The 23,704-nt window shown below is 42.0% G+C and overlaps 1 protein-coding gene across 6 annotated transcripts in view; it reads right to left on the bottom strand.

Moving 5' to 3' along the window:
* GRIA1 (glutamate receptor, ionotropic, AMPA 1) overlaps window positions 1-23,704 on the bottom strand; it is a 335,531-nt gene that overhangs the window by 101,758 nt on the left and 210,069 nt on the right. For all 6 annotated transcript variants that reach the window (XM_011931636.1, XM_011931637.1, XM_011931641.1 and 3 more), the window contains 3 exons: window positions 14,915-15,025; window positions 13,998-14,204; window positions 4,872-5,242 (listed from right to left, as the gene is read on the bottom strand). In XM_011931636.1, the coding sequence (XP_011787026.1) occupies window positions 4,872-5,242; window positions 13,998-14,204; window positions 14,915-15,025 (689 nt within the window). The remainder of the gene's footprint in view (window positions 1-4,871; window positions 5,243-13,997; window positions 14,205-14,914; window positions 15,026-23,704) is intronic.

The following is a 23,704-nucleotide window of genomic DNA, read 5'->3' as shown; positions in this document are numbered from 1 at the left end:
GTACAAGTCTAGTTCATTCTCACCCATCAGCTCTTCAGAGAAACCTTCTCAGAACACTCCAAGTAAGACTTGTTTAATTCCACTTTTTGTATTATCTATTGCAACAGCAGGTTCATTTTATTCATAGCACATCCCGACTTACACATTCACGAATGTTTGTTTAATGTCTCTTATATCACTATACTGCCAGTTCCTTGAAGCAAAGGCTCCTGCCCTCCACACTCCAACATCAATATATCTTCATATCCTCAGCACCTAGAGCCATGCCCTGCATGTCGTAAGCAGTTAGCAGTATCTGTTGAATAAATGAATGATCTTGACCACACATACAGGAAAATGGACGGGAAATGGACCAGAAATGAAAGTTGGGGGAGCTAAAGATAAATTTTGTCTGTGATGATTTTTATTCCTTCTTTAACATACTCCTCAAAATCTAAAATATCTATTAAAAATAGGTCTTTGGGCTGGGCACAGTGGCTCATGCCTGTAATCCCAGCACTGCAGGAGGCTGAGGTAGGCAGATCACTTGGGTTCAGGAGTTCAAGACCAGCCTGGGCAGCATAGGGAAACCACATCTATATAAAAAATACAAAAATTAGCTGGGTGTGGAGGCTTGTGCCTGTAGTCCCAGCTACTCACGAGGTTGAGGTGGGAGGATAGCTTGAGCCCAGAAGGTCAAGCTATGATGTCAAGTTATGCAGTGAGCCGAGATTGTACCACTACACTCCAGCCTGGGTGACTGAGTTTTAAAAAAGGTTTTTTTTTTTCTTTATTTTTGAACAGGAAAGAAGCAGGCCTAAAAGTGAATTCATGGGTCCCTTTTTAATCTCACCAACAACTTAATTAAATAAAAAATTGTAATCTGTGATCATAGTTGAAGTGGTTTTTAACTTTCACTGTTAAAATGGGTTATATAAACCAATTTATTGAATATACATTTCAAAGGGTGGGTGGAGGAGTCTTTAAAGCATTTCACTAGCATTCGCTGGCATACACCATTGACTGTGCTAATTCTGGATTCCAGTGCAGAAAACATTGACTTTAGGCACAGTGGCCAATATTGTCAGTTGATTCCCCCAATATCGATTCCTACCCTGCCTACTCTAGAGGCTTGGAAACCTAAATTCTTGCCTTCTCAGCCTCTCTTGCCACTAGAAATAATCATGGCCACTGTCCTGACCAATGAGAAAGAAGCAGACATCTGTGTGGGTTGGAGAGTATTTTGTTAAGCTTTTGTTCTTCTGATCCAAAAAGACAGAAATAGATGGCAACACTTTTTTTCCTTCATGCTGTTTGAACATGGACACAATATTTGGGAACTGCCATCTTATGAACAAGAAGAAAAGGCCAAGATAGTTGCAGAATGGCCAATCTGGATTGCACCACAAGCCACTACCTGCTACCACTTTCTTACATATGAGAAAGATAACACTCTTTACTGGGTTATCTTTATCTTTACCATATTACTGTGGTCAGGTTTTGATGTTATTTGCAGATAATTACACTTGGCCACATTTTGTTGGTTTTTGGTTACTAGACATTAACATCAATTTTGAAGAGATTAGAAAGAGTTAAAGCTACTTGTGGCTAAGCGCAGACACATGCAATTCAGATGAAATTGATTTCCACAAATTCTAAGTTAGTAAGGGTTTATGACATTTTCTTTAAATAAGCAGCAAGATCAGTTAATTGAAGCTCATTTGAAAGGATGTTGGATGAATGTCAGCTTTAAGCCCCTTCTACTGTAGCACCCAGGGTGTCTAACATAGTACTGTGCATATCAGAAGGTCATGAAACTTACTGACTTCATCAGGAAATATATAAACAGTAATGACAACAAAAGTTTCTATTGATGTTTTTCATTGTCTGCTTAGTCTATAACTTTGATCACTGTCTTAGCAACCTTGTCTTTTTGTCTGGTTCAAGGTAAGATGAAGTACACGTCTCTTCTCTTCTACATATATTTCCAAGAAACATTTTGATACATTCTCACTCTCAAGGGATATTTTACAGGCTCCTAAACTCTGGGATTAACCAAGGTTGGCTTGATTAAAAAGTCCATCTCAAGTGGATCAAAGTTCTAACTTACTCTGGCAGTTCACCCTTGTGTCTGTCCGACCTTTCAGCCAAAGTCAACAACCCTTCCTCCCAGTTCCTATGAGAAGAAGCCTTAGGAATCCAGATATTGCTGGTCTCTGGAGTAAACCACTGGCTATTTCTGCTTTGTTAATGGACTTCTCGAGAAGAAGGTATTAGGCTTTCAAATCAGTGTGAGCCATGGTGGCATTGTTTCTTCCAGTGAAGTTTAGACAAAATCCAATTAAAAAAATCAATAACATAATAAAAAAAAAAAGCATCCAGTTGTAGCACTTCCTGTGTGAAGGCTGGGTACTGTGTTACACGTTCTATACATACTTTTAAACTTTCCAACGACATTTGAGGTAGGAACTGTTATTTCCATTTTATTAATGAAAAAGAGGCATAGAGTGGAGTTGTTTTATTAAAATCAGGGAGGAGGGAGGCTGGGTATGTTGTTCAGTTTCCTCTTCACTCCATGTCAACTCCTACGATACACTACTGGAACCCTCAAAAGTCCAGAAAGCATAGTTTGAAAACCGTCTTGCAGCCAGAGGTCACAAACTCAAACACCCTCTGGGACCAGCTGAATAACACAGGAACAAAGAAGGTCAGGTTGGAGCTGGGGTGAACCTTGAATGCGCGGACCTGTTCAAGAGGACAGCTACCACTCAGTTTTGGACAACCATTGCCAAATTCTGCACAGATTAAACAAAAACATGTCTGACCGAAGATTCAGTTTATGGACCACAAGATTGAAACCCCTGGAGGAATAGTGGGGAGAAAGAAAACACACCCTGAGATCACAGCATAAAGGTGCTATGAAAAGATGAGATGCTCACTGATGAAGGAAATAAAGGAGAAAAAACAAGTTCGTGGGTCTTTTCTGACACCTGTATGTTGTGATGGCCATACATTATACTGACTAGTTAGGAATTGTTTCTTCCCACTGTTTATCCACGGGCCCGATTTATTTTTAAGCAAGCCCTTCCCCTGCTTGGTTCTTTCTACTCTTCACCATGTGTTTGCCAGTATTGGCCAAGCAGCCAGTCTCACACCTCCTCTCCCACGCGCCCCCCCACCCCCCACTGTCTTCTTATTTAAAGAAAAACAAGATTATAATGAACGATGAGACTTTCTAAGTTATACAGCAGGCAAAATAAGTCCTGAGGGAAGCTTGTTAGAAAGAATTTACTCCATTGCCGCTTAGGAATATTGGTCCTCATTGACACTGAAATGCAAAACGTAGATGGGTGGTAAAGATGCCTCCAGGACATGTCTGTGAGACCTTGATATTATGCACTTATGTCTCCAGATCTATCCAGGGAGGCCAAATTCTGAGCCATGACTCCCTGTAGGCTTTTGAAATTTGGTAATCTAAGAGAGTGCCTACTGGAAAAAGAGCTCATAGACATTAAGCAACTGTAAAAGGAAATAGACTCAGTGCTTATTTATCAGGCAGATTGGTGGGGTATTGTGGCATGCACATCCAGAATATAGTCAAAAGAACAGGAGGTCAGTAAATGTGGGACTTGGTCTAGCCTGGCAGCTTTCCTACCTTTTCCCCCACTCTTTCCTGTCCACCCTTTCTCTTTTCTTAGCTTCAGTCACTATTCTGATTCCATATTGGGGGCTAAAATCCCACTGATTTGGTTACCTGAGTGTTTTCAATGTGATATCAGAGGCACCACTGAGAAATTCCATTTTCTTTTTCTATTTTTTTTTTTTTAAGACTGAGTCTCACTCTGTCACCCAGGCTGGAGTGCAGTGGCACGATCTTGGCTTATTGCAACCTCTGCCTCCCGGGTGCAGGTGATCCTCTCACCTCAACCTCCTAAAGTAGCTGGGATTACAGGCACCTGCCACCACACCCGGCTAATTTTACTTTTATTTATTTTTTATATTTTGTATTTTTAGTAGAGACAGGGTTTCACCATGTTGGCCAGACTGGTCTCAAACTCCTGATCTCAAGTGATCCACCTGCCTTGGCCTCCCAAAGTGCTGGGATTACAGGCATGAGCCACCATGCCTGGCCTGAAATTCCATTTTTTAATCACAAGAAACAAATTTACATCATTACTGAAACTAGATTTTTCCAGAGTCTTACTCAGAACCAAAGAAAAGGAGAATCTTTTTCTTGTGAAGATGAAGATGCCAACATCTACTAGGGTGAGGTGACTTTCTGAGGGCCCCATAAAGGACCCATGTGCTAGAACCAGTGCTAGAACTTACTCATAGTCCAGTGCTCTTCCCACCATGCAGAAGTAGTAAAGGACAGCGTTCTGAATCTCAGCTCACTTGCCTACTAACTGTATAACACTGGCAAGATAGTCAACATTTCTGTGGTTCCTCATTTGTAAAAAGAGACACGATGGGAGTACCACCTTATGTTCCTGTAAGGACTCAATGAGATAAGGCATGCACGGAACTAAGAACCTTGCTTGGCATTTGGTAGATGCTTCATAAGTGTTAGTTGTACCACACATTGCTCCCTTCTTTCCTCCGTACCTTTCAGCTACAACGCATCAGTCATAATTATGCCTATTAACCTTGACAGAGCACATCAACCATACAGCAGACAGAAATGGCCCAGCCACAGGATGATCCAGATAATCCACAGCATGCAATGGACAGTTGACTGTAAAGAATAGTTGAATAATTACTTCAGTGGAGTCTGAAATAATTCATCTCTTTACTTTCCAGTATTTTTTTTTTTTTTTTAAAAACAAACCAACAAAAACAAACAAAAACAAAACCATAGCATTAGGCAAAGGGATTGAGAAGAGCTGACTGACCTGGGAGAAATGTCACATCCTTGCTGCATGAAGGCTCCCAGAGAGAACCACAAACTGTTGAATATCCCAAACTCATTGGACTGGTCACTGGTTGTCTGGTCCCGTCCTTCTTCAAACTCTTCACTGTGCCATTCATAGGGACTGAAGCGGCTGACCAGGAAGAGGACGACACTCACTCCAATGTAGGCAAAAACAATGCACATCCAAATCTCATAAGCCAAAGGATCAAGGAAGGAGAAGACGCCCGGCTTGGATTTCTGTGGTTTTTTAATCATGATGGAGATCCCCAAACTCATAAATGGTTTGGAGAAATCTATAACTTCTTCCCGGACCAAAGTGATAGTTAAGGGAGCCACAGCCACATCTGCTCTCTGAAAAAAAAAAAAAAAAAAAAAATGCAGGTGAGCTCAGCAGCCCTTTTCATTCTCTTGTTTGTCTTCTTATTGTGACTATTCTTTTGTGTCTTAAAGGATATGAGAGTGGGAAGGAATCTTTGAAGTCCAGCCCCTCCTACTCTGTAAACTATTTTTGATGAATGGATGGTCAGCTCAATATCTTACAAGAGATTTTCTAATTATTTGACAGTTCTGAATGTTAGAGGCATCTTCCTCATACTACAAGAAGGAAGGTGTTGTGATACCTGCTGTTTTTGCTCGCTCAGCAGCTCCCCCTACTTTCTCTGGCAGGGGAACCATTCTTGCCCCACTCTCGGTCCTACAGGTGGGAATGAGGCTGATCCCTCTGGCTACATGGGGAAGCAGGTAACCCAGGTCCCAGCCAATCCATGTACCCCACTCCCCTGGCCAGAATCATCCACTCAGAGATGACATAGGATTCAAATGGGTTTACTGAGAACTAGTCCTGAAAGATTCAGAGGATGACCTCTGATGTCATAATTTGGGCCACTGTAAATTCAGGGCTTACCCTGGATTCCCTAGAACTTGTGTCAATACATCCCTCTGTATTGACACAGAGGAATCCAAGAACATGAGCCAATACTTCAGTTTGCCTAAGCCAGTTTGAATTGGGTTTCTTTTTCCTGCAACCAAGACAGTCCTTACTAAAGGCAAATTTAACTAAATCGACATTTATTGAACACTTACTGTGTGCAATCTCCAGACTGAAAGTTGTAGGTAGACTATGGTCCTCACCATCAGGAAATTACAAATTAGTAGGAGACATAGAAACATGCAAACAATTTTCCAGTCTACAAGGTGGAAAGGGTATGTGTTATCCAAGATATACAGAGTACTACCAGAGACCAGGGAGGGATTCATTCTGGCTGTGGAGATAAGGGACTGCATTCTGGAAGAGGTGGCATATAAAGTAGGCAAAGAAAGAGGGGTAGGATTTTGACAGGTTGCTCTGGCGTGGAACAACATTCCAGGAGGAGGGAACCATGGGAATAATAGCCTGTGATGAAAAGGTAAAGTAGTATTGCAGTTATTTTCTTCTTCAGGAAGAAGTCTAAGAAATACATATATAATACAGTTTTTAAATTTCAAATCCAGCATGCAGATAAACATAAAAAGGTTGCAAGAAATATTCATCCAAACTCCAAAGGCTGGAACAGTTTGGAGGGCTCAGAAGAAGACAGGAAAATGTGGGAAAGTTTGGAACTTCCTAAAGACTTGTTGAATGGCTTTGCCCAAAATGCTGATAGCAATAAGGACAATAAAGTCTAGGTAGAGGTGGTCTCAGATGGAGAGGAAGAATTTGTTGGGAGCTGGAGCAAAGGTGACGCTTGCTATGTTTTAGCAAAGAGACTGGCAGCATTTTGCCCCTTCCCTAGAGATTTGTAGAACTTTGAACTTCAGAGAGATGATTTAGGATTCTGGTGGAACAAATTTCTAAGCAGCAAAGTATTCAAGAGGTAATTTGGGTGCTGTTAAAGGCACCCAGTTTTATACAGGAAGCTGAGCATAAAAATTTGGAAAATTTGCAGCCTGACAATGTGATAGAAAAAAAAAAACCCATTTTCTGAGGAGAAATTAAAGCAGCTGGAGAAATTTACATAAGTAACGAGGAGCCAAATGTTAATCCCCAAGACAATGGGGAAAATGTCTCCAGAGTATGTCAGAGGTCTTCACAGCAGCCCCTCCCACCACAGGCCCAAAAACTTAGGAGAAAATTGTTTTGTGGGCGAGGCCCAGGGACCCTGTGCTGTGTGCAGTCTAAGGACTTGGTGCCCTGTGTCCCAGCCACTCCATCCATGACTAAAAGGTGCCAAGGTACAGCTTGGGTTGTTACTTCAGAAGGTGGTAGCCCCAAGCCTTGGCAGCTTCCATGTGGCATTGAGCCTGTGGGCACACAGAAGTCATGAATTGTGGTTTGGTAACCTCTGCCTAGATCTCAGAAGATGTATGGAAACACCTGGATGCCCAGGCAAAAGTCTGCTGCAGGGGTGGGGCCCTCATGGAGAACCTCTGCTAGGGCAGTGCAGAAGAGATATGTGGGGTTAAAGTGTCCCTACTTCGGCACCTCCTTAGTGGAGCTGTGAGAAGAGGGCCACTATACTCCAGATCCCAGAATAGTAGATCCACTGACAACTTGCGCTGTGAGCCTGGAAAAGCCACAGACACTCAACACTAGCCTATGAAAGCAGCCAGGAGGGAGGCTGTACTCTGTAAAGCCACAGGGGCATAGCTGCCCAAGACCATGGGAACCCACCACTTACATCAGCGTGACCTGGATGTGAGACGTGGAGTCAAAAGAGATCATTTTGGAGCTTTAAGATTTGACTGTCCCACTGGATTTCAGACTGGCATGGGGCCTGTAGCCTCTTTGTTTTGGCCAATGTCTCCCATTTAGAATGGCTTTATTTATCCAATGCCTATACCCCCATTGTATCTAGAAAGTAACTAACTTGCTTTGTTTTTCAGATTTTATTTTATTTATTTACTTATTTTTTTTTTAGACAGAGTCTCACTCTGTTGCCCAGGCTGGAGTGCAGTGGCACCATCATGGCTCACTGCAACTTCTGCCTCCCGGGTTCAAGCAATTCTCCTGCCTCAGTCTCCGAGTAGCTGGGGCCACAGGCTTGTACCACCATGCCTGGATAATTTCTGTATTTTTAGCAGAGATGAGGTTTCACCATGATGGCCAGGCTGGTCTTGGACTCCTGACCTAAAGTGATGCGGTCACCTTGGCCTCCCAAAGTGCTGGGATTGTAGGTGTGAACCATTGTGCCTGGCCAACTAACTTGCTTTTGATTTTACAGGCTCATAGGTGGAAGGGACTTGCCTTATCTTAGATGAGACTTTGGACTGTAGACTTTTGAATTAATGCTGAAATGAGTTAAGCCTTTGGGGGACTGTTGGGAAGGTATGATTGGTTTTGAAATGTGAGGACATGAGATTTGGGAGGGGCCAGGAGAGAATGATATGGTTTGCTGTGTCCCATATCATGTGGAAGGGACCCAGTGGGAGGTAATTGAATCGTTGGGGCAGGTCTTTCCCAAGCTGTTCTCGTGATAGTAAGTCTCACGAGATCTGATGTTTATTGTAAGGGAGAATTTTCCTGCACAAGCTCTCTCTTTGCCTGCTGCCATTGAAGTAAGATGTGACTTGCTGTTCCTTGCCTTTCACTATGATTGCAAGGCTTCCACAGACATGTAGAACTATAAGTCCAATTAAACCTTTTCTTTTGTAAAAAAACAAAACAAAACACTAAAACAAACAAAAAGAAATATTCATCCTTAGGCACCCAGCACATGCAATCACCAACCATGCCTTGCTCTCCTGTCTTTCCTACCTCTCTCCAATGGCAGAAGCACTGGCATCTACTCAATAGAAATCCACTGCTCCTGTTGGCCTGAGATCAAGAGATCCTGGAAACCTAAGACGATTTCCAAGGACAGATGCCATGGCATTCATTTCTGAGACAAGAGACATGCTATGCAGGTCTGTTCAAGGCAAATGTCTTTCTCTTATGCTATATAACAGTACAGATGTGAAGCTGGTGACAGATGCTGTGCAGATCAGGGCCCTGCCCACTCCCCAGCTGGCTGTTGCTTAGAGATTTCCTCTGGTTACTTTCATTGTCTGGGATTATTGAGAAAGTGCTTTAAGTGGAATAGAAATCCTGGTTTCAGGATGAATTAAGTTCTCACTTGTAGAAAGAAACTTTCCATTAATCAACTTGAAGTCCAGTGTAAATTTCACAGTAATTCTGTTTTTTCCCCTAATACCCACTGCATAAATCTTGATAATTTTTACAAACACAAGACACTGTAAGGGAGAAGGTATTTACTTTTTTGTTTGTAAACCAACAGAAAAAGAATGGGGGAGAAAACTAATGGAAACGACTTGGAGGAATTGACCACAGCTTATCCAGAAGGGAGGTGGATGAAGACCAGCTCTGAAAGGGATAAATGATATCACAAGGATTTGTTGGATGCTTCCTAATGTGATTTAATAAGAGATCATAGACTGGAAATCATTGATCCATATTGCCTTTTTTTTGGGACAGGGTCTTGCCTTGATGCCCAGGCTGGAGTGCAGTGGTGTGATCTTGGCTCTGCAACCTCTGTCTCCTGGGTTCAAGCAATGCTCATGCCTCAGCCTTCTGAGTAGCTGGGATTACAGGGATGTGCCATGATGCCCAGTTAATTTTTTTGTATTTTTAGTAGAGGTTTCGCCATGTTGGCCAGGCTGGTCTCAAACTCCTGGCCTCAAGTGATCTGCCCGCCTGGGCCTCCCAAAGTGCTGGGATTACAGGTGTGAGCCACAGCACTTGACCTGTTCCATATTGTCCTAAAGCTTAGTTCATTTTGTTGTTCAAAAATGTGTTCAATAGAACATTATTTCTGGAAGGATGGTTAATAACATGAAAATAACATAAAAATAAACATGTTCGGGGCAGGACTTCCCAGAACGTTTACATGACCACAATGCACTGAGAATTTCCAAGAGCGGTAAGTAGAATGTAGCATTTCCAGAACTATTTGGCCATGGGTCATTCATCTTCCTAAGTATCAAGAGGTACCCATGTATGCAGGATACACACATACTGGATGATGGTAAGTTCAACTACTTCATTTTACAGATAAGAAACTCATATCTAGGGAGGGAACGTTGTTTGTGCAAAGCAGTAGTATTTTAGCTTGGTTAATATCAACTGAGAGGCCTCAGAAGTTGATTTCCACCACCAATAACTGAGGTTCTCACTGGAGCTTCACTGGGTAGTGGAGGTCATAGGGGATTTCAGACCAGACTGCTCTTCTCTACAACTCGCTGATTCTGTTGCCTCAAATGAAACAGTTGTCTTTTTGGATGTCAATTTCCTCATTCTAAAAACAGGCATAATAATTCTTGTTTTACCAATTTCACAGTCTTGTTTTGTGAGGGTCAAGATAATTCAAAATACATGAGAGTACTGTGAAGTGTGAGCACTCAAAATTACTTTCTTAAACTGACATCTTGCGACAATGGTTCTCAAACTTGAGTGTGTAGCAGAGTCACCAGGAGGGCTTTTAAAGACACATGCCAGAGTTTCTAGATTCAGTGGGCCTGGGGTGAGATGTGAGAATCCGCATTTCTAATAGGTTCCCAGGTGATGCTAATGCTGTTGGTCCAGAGACCACACCTCTAGAATCACTGACCTAGCAGATCCCAAAACAAAATATGTGACGTCTAGAAACTATCCTGGGAAAACAGCGTATAGTTTTCATGTGGTAGAAAAAAGCATAAAGTGAATAAAACTATCAGAAATGGAGATCTGCTCTGACCAGGCACTGCATAGATGAATATTCCCCATCACAGCCTGTGGTGAAGAATTCACGCTCCTTGTTTCACAGGGGTGGCCCCAGAGAAGTCATGTGGCCAGCAAGTTGGCAGAGTTGGAACTCAAATCCAGGTGTCTGTCTGCAAAGCTCATTCTCTTTCTGCTTCACCAAGGCAAAGGACAGACAGGAAAGACAGCTGTGAAGGAGGCACCAAGATATACCATGTGAGGAGCAGAAACTTCATTTGCAGCATATGGCATCTGCAAATGCAGACATTTGCTGTTCTCTCAGTTAATATTGGCTTTACCGCCTAGCATTTGGATGGTGTGATTTCTACAGAGGCAGTATGTCCCAGCATGGAGTACAAAAGCCAGAGCTGCATGTTCTGACTCTGCTTTCACTCGCTGTGTTTCCTATGCCAAATTATCTAACGTAGAGGGCCTCAGTGTCCTCATCTATAAAATGTAAACAGTAATCTTACCCACCTCATGGAGCCGATATGCAGAGTAAATGAAAGAATGTGAGTAAAGTATTCAGCATAGCACCTGGCACATGCCACACAATGAAATGTGACTACTATCATTGTTGACGTGAACAAGAGGGAGCAAAAGGAAGATAAGAGAGACCCTGATTGACTTAGTTATTTAGAAAGCCACAGAAAGAATAAATTTGGAGGCCTTCAGATGATTTTTTCCTGATCTCTAGTGGTTGGTGGTTGAGAGATACTTCTCCAAATCACTCAGTTCTTCCCCAAGGGAACAGAAAAGGAAAGCCAAACTAAAAAGAAAGGCTGAACATCTGATTGGGGCCATCACAGAGTCTTCAGAACACAGTTGTTTTTTTTTTTCTTTTGAGACAGAGTCTTGCTTTGTCGCCCAGGCTGGAGTGCAGTGGCACGATCTCGGCTCACTGCAAGCTCTGCCTCCCAGGTTCATGCCATTCTCCTGCCTCAGCCTCCTGAGTAGCTGGGACTACAGACACCTGCCACCATGTCCAGCTAATTTTTTGTATTTTTAGTAGAGACGGGGTTTCATTGTGTTAGCCAGGATGGTCTTGATCTCCTGACCTTCTGATCCTCCCGCCTGACCCTGTGGCCTCCCAAAGTGCTGGGATTACAGGCGTGAGCCACCACACCCAGCCAGAACACATTTTTTACTTGGCAGAGGAACAGGCCTGATAAAGAGGAGGCTACTGGGGCAGGGCTGGCTGCTGAGGCACCCACAGGTAACTCCAGCTGGCCTGAGCCCTGCTGTGCCAGTGACTCACCACCGGCTGTGTTGGCTACTGGGGGTGATCCTGGCATTGTTCTGCCCACACTGCAGACTTTTAACCAAGCAAACCACATTACATGAGGTGAAGGTGAAGATAAATGCTAGAGAAGGTGAAAAGTGCACAGCAGTTGCCATGGGGATGACCTTAAGAGCTTGTTGGGAGTTCCCATGGAAACCAGCCTCTAGATGCAGCATGTACCATCCAGTTCTCTACCTTTTGTCCATGGAGCTTCCCAAAGTGAGAGGCGGTAAAGGGAATAAGAAAGGGGAGAAGCACATCCCTTTCCCCAACTCAATAACCACCTTCACATATCATCTCGAAAGCCACCTCCCTGAGGAAGATTTCCTTTATTCCATCTTTTTCTTCTTTGAATTCCCTTTGTATGTCTCTCATGGCCATCATGGCTCCTCTTGCCCTGATATGAAACAAGAAGATTTATCATCCTCCTCAGTGGCTGCTTGTTCTTATGAGCACTTAACATTGACCTGGGGCTTGCCATATGCTTTAGTTTCTGTGAGTGAAGCCATGTTGGTCCCTTCCCTGCACAAGGCAGCTGGAGGCCTCTTCCATTGCCTTTTGTTGTCTCTCTACTCAAATACCTTCGTGATCTCCCAATGCCTACTGAACCATCCACACTCTTCCTCTTGTTATTTTTTACTTAAATGTATCCCTGACTACTCTTCAACCCAAGTCCTCAACAAAGACCATGCGTTTTCTCATTCTCCTCTTACACCTTACTTATTTCCACCACCATCCTATTGTTTATATTTTAAAAATTCCTGGGCTTCTTTTCTCTCATCTGTTTATTATTACTATTTTTGAGACAGAGTTTTGCTCTTGTCACCCAGGCTGGAGTGCAATGGCATGGTCTTGGCTCACTGCAACTTCTGCCTCCTGGGTTCAAGTGAATCTCCTACCTCAGTCTCCCAAGTAGCTGGGATTACAGGTGCCTGCCACCACACCCAGTTAATTTTTGTATTTTTAGTAGAGATAGGGTTTCACCATGCTTGCCAAGCTAGTCTCAAACTCCTGACCTCAGGTGATCCGCCTGCCTTCATCTCCAAAGTGCTGGGATTACAAGTATGAGCCGCCATGCCTGGTCTCTCTGTCTGTTTAAATATGGACCTTTTTCAAGTTTCACATCCCCACTGAGGGCTAGACAAACTCTAGTTAGCCCTTAGCTGAGCCATACAATGTAGACTGCTTATTCTATACTACCTTTTACCACTTTCTCACATTGTCTTTTCTACCCCATAAAATGTTAAAAGATGGGGTCTTTTCTACCTCATCAAGTATTAAGCAAAAGATCAAATCTTTTGCTTCTCAATAATTCCCTAAATGCTTAAAACAGTGTGGGGCATTCAGCAGCTTTTCAAGACTGCTGTAATTTATTGAAGATTTTATAGCAATTGTGCATGGAGTTATTTCAAGTGTGATGAGCATTATAAAGATAAAATAGATCTACCCCTGTTACACAGATAACCATTATATAAGGCAGAGTAAGCCATTAAAAAAACTCAGCAACTAAATTCTATAGGGGAAGGCGAGAACAATTAAAAGAGACATTCATACCTATTATGAGAAGAAAGAAACAACACCCTGAAAAAAGTACTATTTGATACAGGTTTTGAAGGAGTGGGATCTTAGGGGTGGAGAATGGAAGGGAGCACTCTAGGGAACAGAGTAAGTGAGGGACATTTGACTGAATTGGAAATTTCATGAGAGGGCAGGAAACTAGAGAGGCAAGTAACTAGAAAGTTAGGTTGGATCCAGATGCATCTAATACCAGAGAATAAACTGATACTGAGAGAGCCACAAGTGACTTTTTGTAGGCTACTCAGCAGTCTGCCTCAAGAAAATTGATCTTGGAGCTATGCTGTCCCCTGTGTTGGACAACAATAAACTGAAACTCACAAGACTCTGAGTGGGATTGAGGGAGCTGGGACCGGTAACCTGAACAAAGAGTGTCTTAAGAAATTTGATTTTGGGTGACTCATCTGTTCAGCAGCAACAACACTCAATTACAGGGTTTCATAGACATCTGTGGGCAGGGCCACCCAACCACCAAATGATTTCCTGTCAAACCCTCTGCCTCCGCCCTCTAATTTCCCGCCGTGCGGTGAACTTACTCCATAGACCAGCTCTCCCACCATGCCATTCCAGGCCTTCGTGTCAGGGTCTCGGGCTCCGTATTTTCCATCACTGACGATCTCCAGACGGTAGGAGTAGCCCACGTGCTTGGCAATCTCTGCCGCCAGCTCTACACAGTAGCCCTCGTAACGGTCATTGCCCTCAAACTGATTGGCATTCTTCTTGAGCATCACATAAGGATCTTCCTGGAAGAGAAATGGGGAGATAGGAGAATGTGGGTTATGGGTTCACCTATGGGTAGGGAGGACTTTGTCATGGTATAATATCACATTTGGTTAACACTGGGGAAGGCTCTCTAGCCCCTCAATCCACTTTCTAAATGTCTTCACTCCTTAGCCCATTACAAGCTTCTAGGGTTAAGGAAGTAAACTTTGTTAAAATAAGAATGTTTCATCACTGAGATATGGTGTACAGCTTTTCAAATTATGTTCCATGAGATTTTGTATTTTTTGGAAATACCTCTGGGGTCATCTTGAAGGGGAAATAGACCCTAAACAGACTCCAGGTTTCTCATGACCAGTCACCAAAAATTACAGCATCTTCACTTATAGCTACTTTATGTATTGGACTTTCTTTGAAAAGGGCTTCTATTGAGGGAGGATGGATGAAAACCAGAACAATTTAGTGTCACCCTCATGTTTTTAACTATGGGAAAGCTGGCTCAAGAGAAGGTAAGTAACTTACCCAAGGGTGCAAAGGATGAGAGAGTGAAACTATGAGATACAAAATGAAAACTCAGAGCCTCTCACTTTCAGGGCATTCCCTTTTCAACTTGCTGCTTTTATCTATTACACAGTTTGACAAGAAGAAAGGCTAGCTTTCAGTCCTGGTGGAAAATCCTTGTGCTGGCCTAGCTTGAATCCCAGGTAACCTTGATGAAGGACTGAGTACTCACTAGGATTGTTGTGACGATGTATGTTCTGTTCTGAACACTTGAATTATCGCCCCCAGCTTGGGCATCGGTGGCTGCAGGGACAAACTTATCATCTTCATTCCAGTAACCGATCTGTTAATGAGAAGAGGGTGGAGATGTCAGGTGGGCCAGCCTCCTCTGAACTGGCCTGCTCTGGATCACCCAGTCAATACTAGAGACAGAAAAGTAAGGAGCTCATGAAGAATTGGACACACTGAGCGCTAAAATATTGGTAAGCAGAAACAATAAGAAGCATAATGTTTTTATTATTTATTGGTAAACAGAAACAACAAGAAGCACAGGTGCCCCCAATTTTGCCCCCAGGGAAAATCCCCAAAATAATTGGTTCAGTTTGGAAATTGCCCCCTCCAAGGGATAAGGGCTTAACTGTTTACACAGCCAGACTGCTTTGTGCAATGCAAGCCAGGACCATGGGATTTAATTCCCTGCAGTTGTTCACAGGGCCAAACCCCTCTTTCCCCCACGTCTACTAATCCTGCCCTTCAGTGAGCTCATTCCGAGCTATAGTTGGAATCATATAATTTAAACATTACATTATTTTACTTTATTTTTAGGTTAACAGTATTTTTCCATCTAGATTTAACTTCCTAGGATGGTTGTTTATCCTTTATTTTTTAGAATTTCTTCTGTCTCCAAGTATAGACTATTATGATAGTATAGAGGAGTGCCTAAAAATTACGGTTGACAATATTAATTTTTCAAATTTCAGTAGGTTATTTATACTAATTCATTTTCCAAGGTCTTTCAAGAAACATTAATTGAATTGCTATTGTGCGTAAGGCTCTGAGCTAAAACATTAGTGTTGCCTGTTGTGAGGCAGGGTTGATGAGATGCAAAGAAATCTGAGAGATAGGCCTCACTCTGAGAACGCCTCTGGTCTACCATGGGAAGACATGACATGACCGCAGAAGTGACAAGTGAGTGGGCCTAAGGAGTTCAGAGAAGCAAAAGCCAAGTGTGGGATCTTATGCAGTGAAAAATGCAACAGGAGGAATCAGGGCTTATGATCATGAGAGATGAACAGTCTGGACCAAAACCTTTCAGGTTAGGGAGAATATGAGCCAAGATATGAAGACAGGAATCTGACCAGATGTTTAAGTTCTGTGGGTCCTGCGTAGAAGATGGAGTTAGCTCAAAAGGGCAGTAGGTATCTGGGTATAGGTAGCAGAGGTTTTGAAGGCCAGGCTAAGCAGTATAGACTACACCTCTAGGCAACAGGGGGTCATTGAAGGTTTGGAAACAGCAGAATGACATGACTAATACACACACCCACACACACCCACACACCCTAAAGCTATGCCTCCTATACTTGTCTCTCTTTATCTCTGTCTCTAAACTCTATTTGCTTTAGACAATTGTGTTTTGTTTTGTGATCATTTTACTGGCTCTATATACAAAGGAAAAAAGGAAAGAGAACTAGAAGTGCAATGCAGAAGGATGAACAGGTCTATCAACAGCCAGAACTCAGCGTAGGCTCATAAAAACTGAGGCGCTTGCCAAATGGTCAGCTGAAATGTCACCTTCACCTTGATGTCCTTCCCAGTTCCTTCAGTTGGAAATAGTTTTTCCTGTAATCTTGTAGCCATTAACAACAATAATTGCCAGCACTGATGATGCTCTTGCTATGTCAGAGGCTAAGTGTTCAACAGTTTTCATGCCATTTTGCCTGGCTTGTGGGAGTATGTTAATTTGCCCAAGGTGAAGCAGTTGCAAAGTGGTTGAGCTTGTCCTAGAACCCTGACAATCTCTCTGCAGAGGCTGCGTTTAGCCACTATGCTGTTCTTCCTAAGAAGGAACTGGGCTCTGGACTTGAAATCATATTAGTTATCATTTATTGAATGCTTGCATTTCAGGGACTTTTTAAAGTGCTTTTTATGTTTTAAATCCTTTCATCCTCACAAAACCTGCAAAGTGGGTAGTTAATTATTTTTTCAATTTAAGTATGCAGAAAGTGAGATGTGGAAAGTGAAGTAAATTTCCCAAGGCCACGGGATAGCTGTGGAGTCAGGATCTGAGCCAGGGAGACCAACTCCAGGGCCGTGCCCGCCACATGCCAGTGAGCTGCCAAACAACCCTGAGTGCCTTGTGTACATTCCCATTAGAGCCCTGGGTCTAGCTGTTTGTGTGTCTGTCCCCATCTCTCCATGGTGCTATGAGCTTCTCATGAACAAGACTGAAATAAATATACTTGTTCCAGGGTTCCTGTCTTAGTCCAGCACACCTTTTCCCCAGAGAAGCAGCTCAGGAAATGTTTGTAGAGAGAATGAATGCATCCAGACAGCAGTGACCCAGCATGCACACGGTGCACCCTATCGATGCTGAGACAGTTCAGAGGTCTGATGGGGAGCATGTCTCTGAGGATACTGCATGGAGGTTTACCCTCAGTGCAGGCATGTGTATGATGTTCCCTGTGAGGGATGCTATTAGTCAGTGTGGAAGGAGACATTGCTCTCTAACGACAGAAGAACCAGAAACCCATGTTTCTGGAATGTCAGAACTGGAAGGGGACTGAAGAATTATTTTGTCCAACTTTTTCCTTTTTCACAGGGAGAAGCAGAGGCCCAGAGATCACAGGATTTGCTCAAGACAGTCTCAGTTCCCTCACTTTTGCAAGGACCGTGTTCTAGGGAACCGTAAGAGACTTGTAGGGCCCTTCACCACTCATGGAAGGTGGTGAGGGGCAGTGAAGAGGAGGGAGATCTGGCTTCCTCATCCTTGCTCCAATGGTCAGCTCTGCTTTTTATCTATTTCACCTATTGGGATTCCCCTCGAGAGTTGCCTTTTACAAGGAGCCTTCTGGCTGAAAAATAGATGTTTAAAAGCACTCTTGTAGTATATTATGATGTAAAGTTTTCTGCTTTTTTGGGTATTGTTTTGTTTTTAAAATATCCACAGTACTTTTATAACATCTTTACACTATGCAAATAGTGCAAGCAGGCTTAGGATTCTTTTCTCTGCTTTACAGATGGGAAAACTTAGGCTTAGGGAGATTAAATTATCTCACAAAATAATAAGTTATATAGTAGATTAGTGGCAGGACATAGAACCCAGGTCTCGTGGACCTCAAAGGTAATATTATTTAATAAAATCAATACAAACCTGGGAAAATATCTGTCAAATATGATTTATCCCCCTATAGATGGTGCTAAGGTTTTTGTTTGTTTGTTTGTTTTCTTTTCCCTTTCTCCTCCTTCTTGTTCATTTTCTTCCCTCTCATCCATCCTTTCTCCCTTCCTCCCTCCTGTCCTTCCTTCTTTCCTTCCTCTCTTTCTTCTTCCGTCTTCACAATTAGTCCACAGGTTTAAATATTCCTACTCAAACTGCACAACCATCAGTAGAAAGGAAGTTGCTTCCTTTGACATGCAACTAATTCCTCTAAAAGCCACTGAGTGTTAAGATGTATTATTTTTAAAAAGAGGGAGCCCAGTGGTCAAGATATTGGTGTCTGGCCTCAGGCCAGACCTGGTTTAAAAGCTAGGCTTTCGTAACTACCAACTGTCAGCTTGAGCAAGTTACCTGACCTCTGTAGTCCTCAGTTCCTGATCTGTAGAGTCGATATAACAATAGTACCTGCCTTATGGGCTGCTGTGAGAACTATATTAGTTAAAGCATGTAAAACAATTAGCATAGTGCACGGTTCATATTGTCAGTAAGCTAAAAAATGATATTCATTAGGGTAATGCCTAGTTGAAGGTTAACAGGTTTCTATACTACAAGACATTTCTGTTTTCAATTTGCTATTGAACATTATGTGCAAAAGAAGCATGTATTATAGAGCATTTTGAAATTCACTTGACAATATAACCCTTCTTTACATATAGAATGTTCAGGGTAAGTGGTTCAAACATTATAAAACACTGCTGTAAAATCCCAAGGTTTTCATACAAGATAAGGAAAAAAAGCAAGATGAATCAGTGTAAGACAGATGTATATGGCTTAGAAAGATATTTTAAATTTTAAGGATAGTGGTCCTTCAAAGCTAGCACTACTTATTAATTATAGCACTACTGTTAAATTGGGATCTCTAAAAAAAAAATTGTATAACTTGGCTTATATGCTAGGTACTTTCATATCAAAAGCTAGTAGAATAGTTAGAAATTGTAAACAAACCTATTTTATTTCTAACTCTTTTGTAGGGAGATAAAACATAATATTGCCAGGGTCAGTGAGCTGAGTGATGCTCAGTCTCATGCCTATGCCTCATGTAAGCTAGTAGACTGAGAAATCTGGTTCCACAGTTTGATGAAAAGAAAGCTGGCAAAGATTTTTGAAGAGACATTGCACTTTGGAGATAAGAGCACATTTTCCTTTCTTTGGGAAATGGTTGGATTATTATACAGCACTTTGATTCTCTACTGAGGATATGCAGGAACTTTGATTCTATCTAAAAGTAAATCAGTTAGTAGTTGGTAAAGATTGGGGCCCACCAGTCAGGAGAGGATTTAAACAATTCTGACAGTGAGAGGGCTTCTCCTGGGGCCAGTTATAATTTTTGATCTCCTTGTTTTCCATCTACCTCTAAAGATTCTTTGAATGTAAAAATGAATCTAGATGATAGATCAGATTTTTTAAGTGGATAATGTCTTAAAAGGAGATGATCATAGAACTGAAAATTCAATTGATCTACATTGCACAGTCATCAAATCAAATTCAGAAATTGGTATCTCCAGGCTGCCTCTGAAACCACAGCCCCTCACCTCAAAAAATAAGATCCTTTAGAATCAATTTTTAAAGACCAAGTTATCTATTGTGGCCAAGATAATTAGCTGACTCCCAGGCATTCTCATTTTGCTTCCATGGTGTAGAGATGTTGGTGGAAAGTGGCTACCTAGCCAGCAATGACATTTCCCAGCTTGTTTTACCTCTGGTTGAGCCAAGTAACTGGGTTCTGGCTGATGGAATACAACAGAAGTGATAGGCATCTCTTCTAGGCTGATGCCCCAAAAATCTCCAGCAGAGTTGCCATTTTCTTTCATTCCTATCTGTTAGCTGGATGTTGAAATCCAGAAAGACCCAAGTAGACAGTGGAGGGGCCATGAGCCTGAGTCTTAGCCAGAACCCTCAGCCAAAAAAGTGGTCACTGAGTGAACAACAACAGCAACAAAAGCGTCTTTTGCATTAAACAGCTGAGATTTCAGAGTTTATCTGTTACAGCACCTAGGATTATCTAAATTAACACACTTAAAAGATTCGAAGTTAATAAGTGTATGTGTAACTTTATCTGAGTTCTGCTTGAGGTGTTATTTTATTAAATTTGCAGGCATTTTTTCCCCCTTGCTTATTGGCAGATCTTTTGAAGTATGGGCTAGCGTAGTGTGCTCTCTGATTGCCCAGAAACATTTGATAAACTGCCCAGTCATATAATAAACTATCTTTTATTTATATGTGCTTATTCTGTGCCAGTCTATTCTAGGCACTGTGAATATAATAAAAATACAAATATGGTCCTTGCTTTTAGAGAGCTGGCATTTTAGAACATTTAGGAGGTACAGGAGTATGAAGAAAATACATATATAGACCAGGGGTTGACAAACTTTATCCTAAAGGGCCAGAGAGTAGATATCTTTGGCTTTGTGGATCATACAGTCTGTGTTGCCACTACTTATCTCTGTTGTTGTTATGCAAAGGCGGATATAGAAAATATATAAACAAATGAGCATAGTTATGTTCCAGCAAAACTTTATGGACACTGAAATTTTAATCTCTCATAATTTTTACATGTCACAAAATAGTCTTCTTTTGATTTATTACAATCATTAAAAAATGTAAATGTAACCATTAGCTCATGGGCGGTACAAAAATAGGCGGTGGGATGAATTTGGCCAGTAGGTAGAAGTTTGCCAACCTCAATCTAGATCAATCAACTAACAAAAATATATCAGAAGGAATAAGCACGATGAAAAGCACAAATAAAAAAGAAACTGTGACTGTGTGCTGGGTGAGAGTGACTTTAAAAATGCTTGGTCAAAGATGTCCTTTCCAAGGTGGCTTCACTTGGACTGAGACCTGAATGACAAGGAGGCACATAGTACATGAAACTATAGTGATAGAAAATGCCAGGTAAAGGAATAGCATATGCAAGTGACTTGAGGCAAGTGTGAGGTTGTGCTCAAGGAATGCAAAGATACCAGTGTAACTGCAGAGAAATGAGCTAGAGAAAGAGGAGCGAGAGCCGATGCCACAGGGAAGAAGCATTGAGGGCTCTGAGGGCCATGCTGTATATTTACTGGCAACAGGAAGGCAGTAAAAGTTTTAAGGAAAGGAGCCATATAACCAGATATATATTTGAAAATTATTGTCCTAGCTCTTGTGGTGGAAAAGTAGCCTTGTAGAGGGACAAGAACATAGCAAGACTCGTGACTGGTAAGGAGGCTACTGCGTGGGGTGTGGAAGGTGGCCTGGGCTCTGGGCTCAGCAGTAGAAATGGAGAGAGGTGGTGGGGTTGAGGCTATATCTGAGATGCTACATCTATATCTGATGCTATAACATGATTCAGTATGGTCAAAACTGGGTAACAAGGATTTAAAGCAAAACTTCCAAAAAGCATATGGAATGGGAAGCTATAAATTCTTTGGGACTTTAGAACATTACTTTTGATATCAGCAGGACTTTGTGTCCCTTTAGTCTTGTTTCCTGCCCAGTCTTTTCATTCTAGTTATACACAGGGTCAGAAGTGGGGATAACAAACTTGGGGCAGGGCAGGGCCACTCAAATCAAATTGAAATGAGAAGTAGGTGCCTTCACCCAGTCTAAAAATTGCTGTAGGAACAATGGTGATGGGAAAAGATGGTTGAATCAACAATACCAGTTCTCCGATGAAAAATGTAAGAGAATTTTCCCCAAACTTCTCCACTGGGCAGTCATTTATCAGAGTTTGCGACTGGATTTTGACAAGATATTTTATTCAGATAGAGACCCTAAATCAGTACCCTATAGTGAAGTGGTATCCCTGAGTGGGATTTCCTAAGGATCCCGTTTTAGTAGAGCAAGTACCCATCCTGGTATCTGAAGCCCCTAAACTTTATGATGAATGGATGCTTAGAACACACACATTTCAGTGGGATGTCAAATTGTATCCAGGCACCTACAGGGTGTATTGGCACATGGGTGAACAGGAAATAGGCCTGAAGATCAGGAGAGTTTCTCTGAGGCCCCAAATCTGGAAAAAAACAGCTCCTTTTTATTATACACAATCAGGTAAGGCCATGTAATGCTCACTGAAACCAGTACAACTAGGTCACCCTTGAAAATCAGAGAAATTACTTTGTTAGGAGGCTGATTGAGCAAAAAGCCTGAAGCCACAGATGTGAGGAATTGATTTTCCGAAAGGCAGATCCTCCATAAACAAAGGATGTTTAAGCCCACATTCTAAGAAAGGATTTGGCCGTTGGAAGATAAGTTCAAAAACAGCCACAGGATCTGAAAACTAAAACATATCATTTGCTCTTGGATTTTAAGGTACTCTGTTATTTCTCTTTGCTGATTTATCCATTCCACAGGCTTACACAGCCTGACTCGCCCAAATGCAATGCTAATATAAAATCCCTGTGGCCTATAGAAGGGAGTTTAAAACTACAAACAGGCAAACAAATGTGGGCTGAATGTCCACTACATGCCAGGTGCTACTTTTCTGAATCCCTTACTACAAGCAGTGGGGTAACAGGCATAGTCTTATTCAATCCTGACAATGATCCTGGGAGGCAAAAGAGTATTATCATCCCTTTAGAGATGATGTAATGACATTCAGGGAGGCTAAATAATTTGTTCAAGGTCATGATCCTAGTAAAGACTAAAGCAGAGACTTAAAATCCTGGTCTCTCTGCCTCTAAAGCCCAAGCTCTTAGTCATTCTGTCAGTATTTCTTTTTTGTATATTATATTTATTACATTATATTATATTTCTTTTACTTCCATCTTCTTTCCTTGGTAGTTGCCAGTGATTCTTATCAAACCCTTTAGAGCACCAACCAGAAAATCTGCAGGTTGGAGAGGAGGATTCAAGAAAGTGCAGATTCCTAGGCTTCATCTGTGTTCTCCAGAAGCAGAGTACTCAGGGGCTGGGACTCAGGAATCTGCATTTTAAATAAGACCTCCCAGTAATTCTTCTATTTGCTGAGGCTTGAGAACCATTAATCTTGCTACAGTGCCTCCACTTCTGAGAAGTTCTTGAAGAGCAAGTCTTGAAGAGATAAAAAGTCTCCCAACAGTCTCTGGGTAATAGTTAGGGTCAACTCAAAGGGCTGGGACCTCTGGTTCTGGGAGTAACAACTGGGGAATTTCACACCAAAGGACAGTTTGTCAATTGATGAAGGCCCCAATGACAGAGGAAGCCAAAGTCCAGCCAGGAGAAGAACAACGTGAGTAGGGAGAGGATGGTAAAAATGCAGCAGATGGCACTGATATCCAAGGTGTCAGATTTGAGAGGAATTAGGGTTTGTACAGCCCAATGTCTCTTATTTATTTTAGAGACCCAGAGAGACTATGAGATATGCTCAAGACCACACAGCTGGATGATGGCAAAAATGGGGTAGAAGTCTCTGGCTTCTATCTTACTTGTTGCACCCTCACTATATCCCCAAATATCCAGTGACCACTAATGTGTAGAAAATAATCTGGCTATATTTTAAATCCACTACTCCAGAGTTGGGGAAAACAGTTCAACATCCATATTTTAATTACGGCAAACACATAACTACTCACATACGATGTAGAAATGACAATTTGTTCTATCCAGGAAATAGCATTTTTTTTT

This window comes from Colobus angolensis, unplaced genomic scaffold (genome assembly GCF_000951035.1).
Source record: "Colobus angolensis palliatus isolate OR3802 unplaced genomic scaffold, Cang.pa_1.0 Scaffold90, whole genome shotgun sequence".
Taxonomy (NCBI): domain Eukaryota; kingdom Metazoa; phylum Chordata; class Mammalia; order Primates; family Cercopithecidae; genus Colobus; species Colobus angolensis.
This window is presented reverse-complemented; position numbering and strand designations above follow the sequence as displayed.